Here is a 15,061-nt window from a genome sequence, read left to right as displayed (position 1 = left end):
GGGCCATGGTGGCTGAAGAATCAGAGGGAAGGAGAAGTAAATGCTTTGGAAGGCAATTAGCATATCATTCTTATCAGGTATGTTAGGCACAGTCCCAACCTTGAGAAAGAGGGTCCTGAGCGAAACTTAAATGGTTCGTCATGATTCGGGGAAGTCATTATGGGCGCCAACTGTTCTGTGCTGTAACACATGGGTACCATTGGCAGGGCACAGCGAGGCGGAAGGGACCGCCTGTGCCTGCTCTTAAAGGCCTCTGATTGCTGTACTCTTTGGTTCCTTGCATCTTTCTTATAGTGTTTCTTTCTTTTTTAAAGTTAATTTTTATTTATTTATTTTCCAGGTTTACTTGCTTGTTTATTTTTTTGATGGAGGTACTGGAGATTAAACCCAGGACCTCGTGTGTGGTAGGCATGCGCGCTACCCATGAGTTACGCCTTCTCTTTTTACAATGTCTGCTTTCATTTATTTATTTTGTCTTAGTAGTTTTCTTGTCTCCTCTGTTATGGGCAATTGGCTGCTGCTTCTTTGTGGCCGTGTTTTCCTCCATCAGCCCTCTCCTGCCTCCCGATGTGCCAGCTCTGCTCTGCTTTTGACTGAACATGCTGGTCACATCGCGCTACACAGCAAGCCACCCCAGAACTGAATGGCTTTAGACAAACACTTCATTGTAACTCACATGTTCCATTAAGTCGTGGATTTGAGAAGGGCTCAGCTAGGTGGTTCTTCTGCTCCATGTGGTTGGACTGGGTTCAATCAGTGGTACTCAGCTGGCGAGTGGACTGGTCTGGGGTGTCTAACATGCTTTACTCACTCGGCTGGTGCCTTTGAGGGGAGTCCTGTGAAGTTGGGCACAGCTGGGACAGTCAACTGACCCCATACCTGTGGCCTCCCTCCAAGGGGATCTCGGGGCAGTGGGACAGTTAACATGATGGCTGGCTTCTCCCAGAGCAAGTGTCTCAAGGAAGCCAGATGGCAGCTGCGTAGCTGCTCTGACTTGGCCTCAGTGTTCACCCAGCATCATTCTGCTGATAAGATTCAAGCCACAGGTTGGCCTGACTCCTTGACAAGTTGGACTCTCACTTTTGATGGTAGAGTGGCATGGTCATGTAACAGAAGACCGTGTGGGATGGGACATACCATTACCCGGGGAGTAGCCCCACAGGCTGAAACTCCAGTACCCAGGGGGGGCTCAGGAGTCTTGAGTCCTGGCCCTACCCCTGGCTGGCTCTGGGACGTTCAGTTTGTGAGTTGACCTGCTGCAGTGGTTATCTGATTCAGCCCCTGACTTGGTGCTTTAGAACTCGAACCTGTGCCCAGGACTGAAGTCTCAACTCAAACCCAGACTGACTCAGACCCTGGGGTTTCACACCTGGGAGGGACCTGGGACCTCTGGGCAACCCCACCTTTTATTTTTGAGATGAAGAAACTGTGACCCAGATTGGGTAAACGGCCTGGTGGCTTACCTCAGATCACCTAGCAAGTTACTGGTGAAGTGGAGACAGGAGTCCAGCCTCAGTCTGCTGCTCTGTGTGCCGGCAGACTCTTCCTCTAAGACGTCAGTCTGAATGAAAGCTTTAGAACTCCACAACAGCCCTTGAACATGTGCGTGTGTTTGTGATTGTGTGTTTGCATGTTCAACACACTTCTACAATATAGATGTAGGCACACAGGTTTATTGATCCCTTCAGGTAAAGCTGAACACCTTTCTGGCTGTTGACCGTGATACCAGAATGTTCTCCACCTGTGTGCTGGACCTTTAGCAGGAGTTAGGCAGAATGCAGACAGTGGAAGCTCTGATTTCTCACTCAGGTTTGCTGGATGTGTGTTCTTGAGTAACTTACTTACCTCCCTGAGATGCTGACGAGAGTGACCACTTGTGGGGGGCTGTCTCTGTGCCAGCACGGCGCTGACCTCTTTACATCCCACGTGCCACCTACCCTCCTGTGATGCCTGCCAGGCTGTGGCCACTTGGCAGACAAGCAGACTGAGTCTCACAGAAGCCAAATAACCTGCCTGCTGGCACCAAACCATCCAGCTGGATTCACATTCCCTCTGTCAGGCTCCAAAGTCTGCGTGCTTCCCACAGCGCAGCCCTGTACCGACTCCCTGCCCCTCAGGACTCCTGGAAGATGCAGGAAGTCTTCTTCTGAGCTGCCCCCAGGGTGGAATCTGGCCAGTGAGCAGGGCTTAGGGAGAGGCAGACTTGCATTCTGAAATGACAGAAGTTTCTGATCACGAGTACTTTCCAAGGCTGGAAGGGTCCAATTACAAGAGGCAAGCCTGGCCATCTGTGGAGGACACTGGGTTTGGGAAGACTGTTTGAATGAGCTGCTAAGCTCAGTGGCCTCTGGCTCGCCCTCTGGCTCCCTGTTCTGATGCTTCCACAGGGCAGAGAACCAGGACCGGGACTGAGGATTGTATGGACTCAGGTTTACATCCTTCTCTATTTTCCCATTAGCTCTGTGCCCTTGGGTAACTTTCTTAATGCATCTGAGTCTATTTCCATCACTTCCTGTTTATAATGGGGGTGTCACGCTCTACCAGACTCACGAGTTCTGCCCTCTGGAGTTGTTCAGAGCCACGAATCCCTCTTACACAAGCATCGGCCTGGGAGAACTTGAAGCTTGGTGGAGTCGTACTGTGGGGGCTGAGGCTTCGTGGGCAGAGCTTCCATGTCTCACTTTGGAGGGGGTGGCAATTATTCTGAGCTCGAGGAGTGGTCTTGCTGGGGGTTAGCCCGCGGGAGGGGCTGATGCAGGAGGAAGGTGCAGAGAGTGTCTTGGCTTGGTGGTCCAGCCTGCGGTGGGTTCTGAACGACTCGGGCTCCCTGGGAACGCCACGTGTGGATGAGTGGGAAGATGAGTTGGGCTGATTTGCCGAATCTCTCGGTTGATGGTTCTTGGGGGCAGAAGTTGGCTGAGTCGAAGCAGGTGGTTTTAGAGGAAAGGAATCCTTGTTGGCAGGAAGTAAAACATAAGGAGAGTGTGTAGCCCTTGGTGGGGCTGGGCCTTGGCCTCACCAGATTCTCCCCTTTGAGATTCAGCCCAACATGGCCCGATGCCTGGTTCTGCCAAGGCTGGGTCTTCCTGTGCCATGGGTTCCAGGAAGTGAATCTGTCCCCTCAGACCCCACTGGGGTCAAGGACATGGAGGAATTGATACAGGAATTGACACATTGTAACCAACTATGCTTCAATTAAAAAAAAAAAAAGGCATGGCCACGTAGACCAGAAGAAGTCCACCCATGTTCTCTGCATTCCCTTCATTCTGGAGGGGAAAACATTAGCTTTTCCATGGAGCAAAAATAGTCTGGGGACATCCATCAAAGTTTCTGCTGTGAGTCAGTACATTTTTAACAAAAGCTGCCTCAAACCTGGCCGTCTACTTCCCTGCATCTGAAGCCAGAGTTTCTTCCCTCAAAAGCCTAAACATCTGTGCTTCCTGGAGACTTTGATCAAATTACTTTAAATTTTGCTTCAGTTTTGGATTTAAAAAAATTTCCAAGCTTCATTTTGATATCAATATCTTATTTCCCCATAGGTTTCAGAAGGTTTTCTACCACATGCCTGAAACAACACGTTTGGATTTTTAGGAATCTTATTTTGCAAACGTGACTCAGTGGTATGTGTAGGGCCGGGTAGCTATCTATCTTCATTAATAGTCAAGATCTGTCACCTTGTTTTTGTGTTTTGGATGACTGTACCGCCTGACTCAGAGGTGGACGGTTGCCTAAAACCTTCCTGGAATAATGTGAAGGTAGAAATAAAGAAAATGTTTCATCTTCTAGGTGAATGAAGAGATAAACTCAAATATACCATAGAATAAAATTTTTACTTAAGTGCCTGGAGACTGATCTCTGGAGCTCTTATGGACTTGTTTATTCTCAATCTGCTAAAAAAAATGTGTTCTGAAGTACTTAGGGGTGAAGTTTGAGGATGTGTGCAACTTTCAGGTGTTCAGGGGAAAATGTGTGTGTGTGTGTGTGTGTTGTGTGTGTTGTGTGTGTGTACACAGAGACAGAGAGAGACAGAGACACAGAGACAAAATGAGAATAAAACCAAATGTTCAAAACTGGTGACTGTAGGTGACAAGCTGTTGTTACATTATTCCTTCAACTTTGTAGCCTGTTGGAAAATTTTCAAAATTAAACTAAAAGGGGAATAAACACCTGCTTCCTCTTAGGCTACACGTGCCACCTGCGAGCAGGAGGCAGAGCCGGGGTCACGGGCTGGGATGGGCACCTGGGCCTTAGCGAGGACAGCAGGGGACACTGCTCGGGCCACCCCCTCCCGGCCCCCCAGGCTGGGCCGTCAGCTCTTTCTGCCTCATCCATTCTTTTTCTTCCCTTCAACTCTTTTCACACATCTTCTTGGTCATTTTCCTATGCCAGCCCTGCTTTGCCCCCCCCATTCCTCTGTGTTCTTACATTGAGTATAGTGAAATTTGGTTATTCGACAAAAGACAAAAATAAAAAAGCTGGAATTGTAACTCAAATGGTTGGAACGAGCTGCCTTTAAAATGTCTTTCTTCCCGTAAGAAGGTCACCTCTGATTCCAGCGGAAATGTCAAATTGCCTGTAATTTAAAGACACATTCAAAGAAAGTAGGGCAGCAAAGTAGTGTTTTGCTGCAAACCTCTGCAAAACGAATTCTTTTTTTCCTCTGGGCCTGCCAAAGACCGACCGTTTCCCACACTCCAGCCGTGCTGGCTCCAGCTGCCTTCTGAGGTTTTGATTATTGAAAATGATCACCACTGTGTGTTTGTGGTTTAATTGTCTGAAGCCACTTCCTGGAGAGGTTACAGTGAAGCAGCTCTTTTGCCAAAGTCCACAGAGAGGAACGGAGGTGACTGCCTTGGCTGGGGGTCCAGGCGGGGCAGGGGGTCCGGGCAGGGTTTGGGGGTCCAGGTGGGGGTCAGGGATGGATGGGGGGAGGTCTGGTCCTGGAGGAGAACGGTACTTTAGGGTTTTGTTCCACTGGAATAGGGTCCTTGTTGAATCAGCCCCTCTCCTCACCCCGACCAGGTGAGTGATGTTGAGGAGAGGGTTAATTACATCTCACTCTCATCACCTGGAAAGAAAGGGCTGGATGAGGCTTCTCTGAGGCTCTCCCAGCTCCGTGGCTCTGGGGCACTTCAGCCAGCAACCACACTCAGTGGATACAGCCTGACTCCTTGGTGTCAAAGTGATTTTAAATGTGGTTACAAACCTCACAATCCGAGGCTAAGCCTGGGCTGCTTTCACCCGCGGACAGTTGAGATGACGTCTTAGGGTCAATCAGCAGATACTGTTTATTTGCAAGAGTCGAGTCTCAGGAAAGGGACCAGTGAGGACACAGCACGTGACAGGACCTGGCGGGCATCTCCCCCGGGTCCTGTTCCCAAACTCCGGAACGGTGCAGTTGAGATTAGGGATTCAGGATGAGGAGACAGCAGGCCTGAACGTACAAAAGAGGGCAGTCGGGGTAGGGGGGTGGGTGGGGTGGGGGCAGCTCCACACAGCCACCGGGGGCTCAGGCTCCTTGTTGCCCCCCCACTTTGAGCACGTGGGCTGCACGTGGCCCCGTCCGGCCCCCAGGTCCACGTGGAGCCAGCAGCGAGGCAGACTTTGAAGTGGAGGCTTTTAATTCTTTTGAGGAGACTTTTAAGTAGGCTTCACGGGAGCCTCATTTCCACTTACATTTCCTTGGCTCAACTTTTGTCACGTGGCCACCCCTAGTCTCAAGGGAGGACGGGAAATGTAGTCTTTGTGCGGGATGCTGCCGTGCCCAGTTGAGCCGGGGGTTCTGTCGCTGGGGTAGCGGGGAGGACAGACATTGGAGGACGTTAGCAGTTTCCCTGATATAGAAACTGTGTTTTTGAAGAGTAAGGGCTTTGGGACCACTAATCTCGGGTTTAAACTTCATCCCCTGCGAACCAGTTGTGAGATATCAGCCAGACTACTTAACTTCTTTTATCTCTTTTTTTATATCATATGTAGATTTGGCGTGATATTCACATCCTGGGGGTAAAATGCAAGAGCAAATGCTCAGTATTTAGCACAGTGGCCGCCACGGTTACAGGAGCCCCCTGTAGCAGCATGTTTGACCTCATTCATTTATTTGGATATGTGGCATTACACGTGGTGTGTTTAACTCCTAAGTCTTTCATATCCTTACTAGGGAACTAGGGAGTTTGGCTGGGACCAGTGCAGTTAGAGACGTGAGAAGCTAATGCCTGTCCAAAGAGGACAGAGCACTGTGGTCAACGTCAGTGGGAGCTTGATGCTAACCAAGTGGTCTGGCAAACCCAAGGGTGGGGTTACATACAGGTGAAGTTACAGGAAGTGCTTGCATTTCAGAAACGCATGAAGGAGAGAGCCCTGCAGAAGTAAGAAGGGCTGGGGAGACAGCCTGGGGCAGACACTTAGCTACGGGGAAAATCTCAAGTCCTTTATGTCACCCCGTCTTCTCATCATCAATAGGGGGGTTCAGGGTGCAGCTCTGAGCCCTTGCATTCTGATGGTTCCCCGCCGATGAGAGCAGGTCACTTCCTCCATCTGCCAGCCCTGCCCTGGCCAGTTAAGAGCCATCTGGGTTTATCTGTTCAGCATGAAATCAGTTCCAGGAACAGGGAACAAGTTAAAACCCCCTTGAGGATGTGGAGGAGGGGTGCTGGTAGGATGTTTTCCTGGATTCACGCATCACTCCCAGCTCTCTGGTAGACTTTCGACTGTAGGGATTCCCTGGTACTTTCTGGGACTGGGCACGTGTTGTCCACGAGGGCCGTGAGTAAGACGGGGCCTCTGTCCTCGTGGCCGTCCCCACCCATGGGAGCCAGACCAGACTCAGGTGTGGTTGGCGGATCGCTTCCTCCCACTTCATTCCCCTCCTGCTGGATCTTTGCAGCCCCTCCCACTCCGGTGGGTGCTTCCCCGCCCCCCACGGCAGCAGGTTTGGCCACGTGTCTGCTTTGGGCAGCGGAATGTGGGCAGACAAGGGTGAGCTGGCTCTGAGTGAGGCCTCACTCAGCTGCATTTGCCCACGCCGTTCGCCTCTTGCCATCATGTGAGAAGATCCCCTCCGGGGAGTCACTGATCCAAGGAGGGTGACAGACCCAGGGAGCTGACGTGGACCCCACTGAAAGCTCAGGTCCAAGCCTAACCCAGCCCAATCTAGGGCAGCCACCCTCCGTCTCACCCGCAGACCCGTGACTGCGAACAAGCCACTGCTGTCTGACGTGCAGTTTCGGGCATGTGTGTTAGCGGTCCCGTGGTGGCAGATGCTGGCTGTTACAACAGGCAGGTGGGACAAGGCAGGAAAGGGACCGAGGGGAGGTGCTGAGGCATCTGAGAATCCAGCCGGGGGGAGGTATGGGGGGAGGAAGGCTTCAGGAACTTGTGTAAATGATTCACTTGTGGGTCCTCATTTTGCTTTTTCCTCTGGGATGCTCTGAACCAGAGATACATGGAGTCCTTCAGTGTTTATGTCAGAACTATATGTCAAGTAAGAGTTAACCCACAAGGACTACAGGAAAAGTTCTCTGACAAGTGAAATATGAGGACCTTTTGACTCCTGGTGATTCACTCTCTCACTCATCCCTTCGACAAATAGGGTAAAGCTGTGAATAAAATACAGGAGAACCCTGTGCACGTGGCGCTTCAGTTCTGGAGAAGTGAACGGTTGATGACAAAGCCCCAGAAAGGGAAAAGGTGGAGGACTGGGGCGGAAGGGTGGTGCAATGTCACAGGAAGGTCAGGGAAGACCTCAGCAAGAGTAACGTTTGAGCAAAGATGCTTGCAGTGGCTTAGCTGAGGAACGAGCATCTCAGGCCAAGGGGCAAGTCACTTCAGGAGAGAGACAGAGACACCTAGGGCAGGGAACTCCTATGCCACATGAACATTGCTGTAGAGGAACAAGTTCCAAAATTTTGAATTTTCTTTCTTTGTTTTTCAATTTTTTTTGATCGTAATTTTTTTGGAGGAATGGAGGTAATTTATTTTAATGGAGGTCCTGGGGATTGAACCCGGGACCTCGTGCATGCTAAGCACGCACTCTCCCACTGAACTTGCACCCGCCCATCCCCCAGATTTTGAGTTTTCTGGTTAAAAAAAATCTAGGCAAAAATGTTTCCATCATCAGTTGAAACCTCTGGAATCTGCCCCTGGGAGAGCCCTCCAGGGGCTCTCTGGGCGTCGGTGGCTCCTGGTGACCCCTCCGTCTCCTCCTTTAGGGTGTGGGGTGCTGGACCTGAGGGCTCCACTTCCTGTGTCCTCCAGAAGTTTTTGGGGGCGGTGTTCATCTTGTGCATGTTGGTAACCGGTGTTTCTGCCTTCATCATTCAGCCGGAGGAACGCACAGGTAAGAAGGGGATAGGCCGGAAGGGGCCGCCCGCAGCTCCTCTGGGGAAGGCGTCCTTATCTGGGAGGTTTCGTTGTTCTCCTAAAGCGTGGTGTGGACATCTGCGCTTTGGTAAGGGATGGAGTCTTCCCCTGCCTGCCTCCTCGGATTCGCGAGCCTGCTCTGGGCACTGGTTATTCCTGCCAAAGGAGCAAACCAGTGAGGTCGTAGCTTTTACCCCTGATCAGAGGTGGCTTTGGATTTTAACCACACATCCTGTCGGAACTAAGCTCTTTTTCTATCTGAACTCAGTCAAGATAGACTTTTAATGATAAGGCATCAAAAAGTCAAAAATAAAGACCAAACTATTTTTTGTTTTGTTTTTTGGCCACCGTGTGAACCTGATTTAACTTTTCCCACAAAATGTAGATCAGAATTGATAGCAGCCCTACATAACGTTGTAATCTGGGAGTTTTCAGATCATCATGAAAGGAGGGGTTAACGGGGCCCCCCGGTGGCAGGCCGCTTTATCAGGGCCACGTGGCTTCCTCAGAGGGACCCAAAGCCTGACGGTGGGTTCTCTGTCCTGCAGTGGCTGCGGGAAACTGCCAATTTCGTGGCAAGCATGTCAAAACCAGAGTCATGTTGGAAGGGGAGCCTGTGGCCATAAGGTGTCCCCAGTTGCTGTACTGGGACGATGCCAGCGCCCACATCAACATGACGTGGAGGAAAAACGAGTCCGCTGTGACAGTCCCGGGGGAAGAAGAGGCACGAGTGTGGGTCCAGGACGGTGTCCTCTGGATCGTGCCGGCCTCGCGGGGGGACTCCGGCACCTACACCTGCACTCTCAGGTCAGCCCCCTGGGACCAGCGTGGGGAAGGGGGGCCCTTGCAGAACGGATGCTTGCATGGCGTTTCCATGACGACCTGGGATTACAAAATCCAGTGCAGAGGTGGGAATCCACCTTACGTCCTCTTCCCTGGTCCCGAACTACCTCCTGCCCGAGAGCTTGTCCCCGGATGTCTTCAGGGCACCCTCTCTCCTCTCACTGAAGTCTTTGTTCAGGTGTCACCTCTTTAGAGAAGACGTCCCTGGCCACTGTCTAAAGCAGGACTCCCATCACTCTCTCTCCCTACCCTGTTCGTTTTCTGCATCCGACACACATAATGCCTTTATGTACTGAAGGTTTGTCTACCTGGTTAGAACAGCAACTCCGGGGCACAGGGACTTGGTCTGTTTTGTTCACTGCTGAATCCACCAGGACCCAAGAAATAGATGTGCAGCATGGAGTGGAATCAGCCCTGGGGGAGGCTTTAGGAAGAAGTTAATCCCATCTATTGCACATGTGGGGGACCCAAGCTCATGTACAAAGTTCTCCCAGGTGGTGGGTGTGGCGCTGAGGCTGGAACCCACAGCTCCTGATCTGGGGTCTAGTCCCCCTCCTCTTTGTCCTATTACTTTTTTCCCCTTTAATTGCAGTAACAAAAGCATAACATAAAATGTAATTTTAACCCCTTTTAAGCGTACAATTCAGTTGTGTTAACTACCTTCACAGTGTTGTATTACCGGCACCGCCATCCAGCCCCAGAACCCTTTCCATCTTCCCAGACTGAAACTCTGTCCCGGTTAAACAATAACCCCCTGCTCCCCTGCCCCCAGCTCCTGGCAGCCCCTATTCTACCTCTGTCTCTGCAATACCTCGTATGAGTGGAGTTATATGTATTTCTTCTTCTGTGACTGGCTGATTCCACTCAGCATAATGTCTTCAAGTTTCGTCCATGTTGTAGCAGGTGTCACAATTTCCTTCCTTTTTTTAAAAGTAAAAAAAAATTTTTTTAAATTATTTATTATTATTTTTTATGTTTAGAATTTCCTTCCTTTTTAAGGCTGAATATTATTTCATTATACGTACTTTTTTTTTTTCCTGGTTGTCTCTCATTTTTTATTGAAGTATAGTCAGTTACAATGTGTCCATTTCTGGTGTGCAGCACAATGTCCCAGTCACGCATATCCATACATATATTCATTTTCATATTATTTTTCATTAAAGGTGATTACAAGATATTGAACAAAGTTCCCTGTGCTATACAAAAGAAACTTTAAAAAAAACTATATATATAGTGCTTAACATTTGTAAATCTCAAACTCCCAAATTTATCCCTTCCCACCCCCTTTCCCTAGTAACTATAAGATTATTTACTATGTCTGTGAGTCTGTTTCTGCTTTGTAGATGAGTTCATAGTGTCTTAATAAAATTATGATATTGAGATTATAGTTAGACCAACCAAAAACAAAAAAAAAAACCACCAAAAAAAATTTTACTGAGTTCATGTCTAGTGCAAAAATCTTCTCTAGATCTTATATGAAGTTCTCAGGAGTTTTCTGGAATCTGACTTCAGCTGATAAATGATTTCCAAGAGAAGTAAAGAGGGTTTTCTTTATATGGAAACAGCGGCTCTTAGGAAACCAGCTCTCCACCTGGATAAGGTTCCCCGGACCAGGAAGTCGGCCCATGTTGGGTCTGTGCTCGAGGACCCACCAGAAGCTGGAAGGGTTTGGGCCCCTTTGAAGGGGCCTGGGGAGTTTCTCACTGGTTCTCACTGGCGTTGAAATCAGGCTTGTGGAGGGTCCTTTGGGAAAAACGCAGACTATGTCACCATTTCTATATGACCATTATGATGCAGTACACTTATTTTTTTGTGCCCCAAGGATTCAAAAGCACCAGGGATGGAAGTATTACACTAGGAAAACGCAGAATTCAGTGGGATGGGGGAAATTACTCTTAACTGCATTTAGTTTTAGTTTCCTATTACCTTGACATTTATTATCTTTTCCCCCCCTTTTAAATCAGAAATGCCTCTTACTGTGATGAAATGTCTGTGGAGCTCAGGGTTCTTGAGAAGACGGAGGTTTCCCGGCCCCTCATCTCCTACCCGCAGATCCTGCCCCTGTCATCCTCTGGGATGCTGGTTTGCCCTGATCTGAGTGAATTCATCCGAAACAAAACTGACGTGAAGATTCAATGGTACAAGGTACATCTTTACAAACTACCGTTTAATGAAATTGCGTTAGACTAGTCATAGGAAAGATGGAAGAGAACCATCCTGGAGACAATCCGATTGGTTTAATATTGCTATTTTTTTAACCACTAATTTTAAAAAGGGCCATGATTAATACATCCTGTTAGTCTTTATGTGGCTTGGGTAAGGGTCTTTAGATCATGGTTTGAGAAGATAGTGTGAAATGAATGCAGGATAACAGCTGAAGAAAATAACTTTTTATTCTGTCATTTGTCTATAGACATTTAGAGACAAATGCTAAACAACTTTATACACATATTCATAGACTTTTTTTTTAAAAGTGCATGATAATTAACCCTTGGGTTAAGAGAGTAAATATAAACACATTTTCCCCTCTTGCCTGGCTGAATAAGGACCATCCTCAGCTCCAGCTCCCTGGCGTAGACCAGGTGTGGGAAACAACAGGGGCAGGGCGCAGAGCCCAAACGGAGCTGCCACCTGTTTTTGGATGCATGCCAGCTAAGGATGGCTTTCACTTTTTTAAATGGTAAAAAAAAAAAATTAAAAGACTAATATTCATGACACGTAAAAATGATATAAAACTCAAATCTTGGTGTCCATAAGTCACGTTTTACTCACTGGTTTCTGTGTTTTCATGCTGCAATGGCAGAGTTGAGCAGTTGGACAGAGGCCACGTGGACCGCAGGCCTCAAATATTCACAATCTGGACTTTCCCAGAAAAAGTTTGCTGACCCCTGATACAGACCATAGAACGAGAACTGAAAAGTACAGTTATTTGTTTAAAAATGGGTAGAAGTTTACCCTGTCATCAAAAAATAGGTTAACCAGTTGACTGGCATTGTAACTACAAGATATATATATATTGACTATCATATATAGGATATATCAATGTAATATTGGAAACTTCTAAATGATTTTCCGAGCAACGTAAGTAGCCAGCTCCTACCCGATTACGGAACAGGTGCTCTTCGGTTCTAGAGCAAGAAAAGGGCAAGCGAGGGGTTTCACCTTAGAGGAAGGACAGGTTCTGGAACTGACCAGGCTGGGTTTGAAACCCTGTTTCCTCACTGACCTGTGGTGAAGCCTCGGTCAATTATTTTACCTCTTACACCTGTTCCCTCTGCAAGATGGCAGTTAGTCAGTCACTCCCGCTCCTGGGATGGTCTGGAGATGAAACGGAGCACAGGGCGTGAGTGAAGCCCCCTGTGCAGGACCTGAAGTGTAAGTGGTCCTCAGTACAACAGGTGCACAAGGAAATCATGGCGGTGTGTGAGAATATTTGTTCCCTCCCTGATAAGGCTGAATTATTACTGAGGACGTGCTGTGCCCAAGTCTGCTCTAAACTCCCTGGTTTGGAACCCAGTGCACCAGGGGCTGCTCACATCTCCGTCTTTCAGATTAGGAAACAGACATAGAAACACAAGGAACTTGCCCAAGGTTACGCAGCTGGGAGACGGTGAAGCCAAACCTCTAACCCAGGAGGCCAGACCCACATACCTGTGCCAGGCCGCGTGCCGGAAGGGCTGCGGGGCTGGGCCCTCATTGGTTTTTTCATGTTTGACCACTCACGTTAGGAACAACGAATTCTCTCCTTTTAATTAAATACACTGTACGATTGTACTGCTTCCGAGCCACGTGGCTGACAAATTATTTCAGTTATGCCTGTTCCCATTCAGAGGGAGGACTCTGACATGACTCAGGGTTCTATTTGACTCTTGCAATCATCACTGTTTTGAAAGAGATGTTCCTGAGAACACTTTGTGCTCGGCGGGGATGTCTTCTCAGATCCGCTCAGCTTCTCCTGTTCTTGGAGGTCGGGCTCCAGAGGGTTCTATTCTGTAGAACCCGCAGTACCTTTGGTCCAGATGAGAAGTGTGGCCTCATTTCTCACACTTGGTTTTGTCTTACAATTTTTTTTTCTCCGTCTCTCCTGACTGAGAGAACTGAAATGCTTTTAGAGTGATCTCTGCATCACAATGGCTTCTGAACCCTGCTCTCCAGGTCACTGTGACTGCGTGGTTGCACCCTTTCCTGGGTATCTCCCAAGGTCTATAGGCAGCTGCTAAGGCTATACATATATTTGCTAATTTTATCTTAAATTTTTTTTAAATTTTTAACATCCTTTATTGTAGTATGATTCCTGTACAGTGAACTACACATACTTCAGAGGTCCAATTTGATGAATTTTGATGAGATGTATAATATATCTGTATTTTAAACAGGCTACTTTGTCAAAGAAGATAGCTTTTTTTTTTTCCCATCGTGCCCAAGCAAATGTATCTTAAACATCGTGGTTAACCAAACTGGGCCATTTTGTCTTACATGCTAACAAATTCCCACTCCTAAAAATGCAGTTAAAAGTATATGCAAAAGGACAGTATTTGCAAAGTAAATACCAGGGCAGTTCTTGGGCTGCAAATTCAAGAGTGACTGATAATACTGATGCTGCAGGCAGCTTTGGAGTTGTAAATTAGGACACAGTGTAATTTTGGAAACTGTTTTCCCTTAAGGATTCCGTCCCGTTGGAACAAGACAACAAGAAGTTTCTAAGTGTGAAGGTAACTTCGTTACTCATGAACAGTGTGTCTGAGGAGGATGCGGGCTATTACAGCTGCGTCATGACGTTCGCCCATGGAGGCAAGCAATACAGCATCACCAGGAACATCAAAGTCCGCGTCAACAGTGAGTACTCTTCCTCAGGGTACCTGTCCAGCCTGGATCAGTGACAAGCATGCGAGGGAGGAGCTGGGGTTCACGCGGAGTTCCTTGGTGTGAGAGGAAAACAGATACAGCTTCTCTCAGAGCATCAGGCTTGTGAGACGTGTGTGGCACATGGACAGGTGGGCAGCAGGGGGTTATCATGAGGACAGGTGAGTCCCTGGGTAGCTGGCAGGGTTCTGAGTCTGAGGCTAAGACACACACCCCTAGAGGGGGCCAGACAGTGGTTCACTGGTCAGGTCCCTTTGGAAGGTCCCTTTGGAAGGCAGGACCAGGCATCAGAACACGGCTGCCATGATGGTGTGTTATTCTAGGATTTTTATTGGATTCTTTAGTTAGAAGGCTATGCCTTGGCATATCTGGTGAAAACTGCCCCTTTTTTGGGTCTTCCCCAAGCATGTCAAGTTGCCCTTGAAAGCAGGATTTTCGCTAGTGAGGGCTCTCGTTGGTTTAAGTGAGTTCTACCTGAGAACAATGCTGTGAGCAGCCCTGCTGAGCCGTCAAAGGTGCTCTCGATTCTTCCATGCTGCCTGCATGCTAGACGTCAGGTTTGGGGAAAGGGCCCCACAGGGGCCGAAGTCCCGGCCCCCGCCCTGGAGAGGACACCGCTTTTATTTTTCTTTCTTTTTGAAAAATATTTACTTGTTATTGTCTTATTTAATTATTTTATTTTGGTGGGGTTTGGGGGAGGTAATTAGGTTTATTTATTTTGGGGGGAGGTGCTGGGGATTGAACCCAGGACCTTGTGCATGCTAAACATGTGCTCTACCCCTGAGCTACACCCTCCCCCCCCTTTATTTTATACACTGAATAACTACACAACTGGAGTCTTTTAAGGGCATTTCAGAGCCCTTGGGAACCCTCTCAAAGTTAAATAATTGGTCTATGAGGGGAAAAGACTTTTTTTTTCTCCCAGAGAGTCAGTCTGATCACAGGGAAAATCTTGTCTCCCATGAATGGAAACCTTTAGATTATTTTCTGGGACTGT

At 48.3% G+C, this 15,061-nt stretch overlaps 1 protein-coding gene across 2 annotated transcripts in view; it reads left to right on the top strand.

Moving 5' to 3' along the window:
- The window catches only part of IL1R2 (interleukin 1 receptor type 2), a 28,606-nt gene that overhangs the window by 7,279 nt on the left and 6,266 nt on the right, over positions 1-15,061 (top strand). For both annotated transcript variants that reach the window (XM_032469619.1, XM_032469618.1), the window contains exons 2-5: positions 8,208-8,335; positions 8,907-9,165; positions 11,166-11,346; positions 13,866-14,037. In XM_032469619.1, coding sequence (XP_032325510.1) covers positions 8,208-8,335; positions 8,907-9,165; positions 11,166-11,346; positions 13,866-14,037 — 740 coding nt within the window. The remainder of the gene's footprint in view (positions 1-8,207; positions 8,336-8,906; positions 9,166-11,165; positions 11,347-13,865; positions 14,038-15,061) is intronic.

The sequence above is a fragment of the Camelus ferus genome, chromosome 28 (assembly GCF_009834535.1).
Source record: "Camelus ferus isolate YT-003-E chromosome 28, BCGSAC_Cfer_1.0, whole genome shotgun sequence".
NCBI classification, from domain to species: Eukaryota; Metazoa; Chordata; class Mammalia; order Artiodactyla; family Camelidae; genus Camelus; species Camelus ferus.
This window is presented reverse-complemented; position numbering and strand designations above follow the sequence as displayed.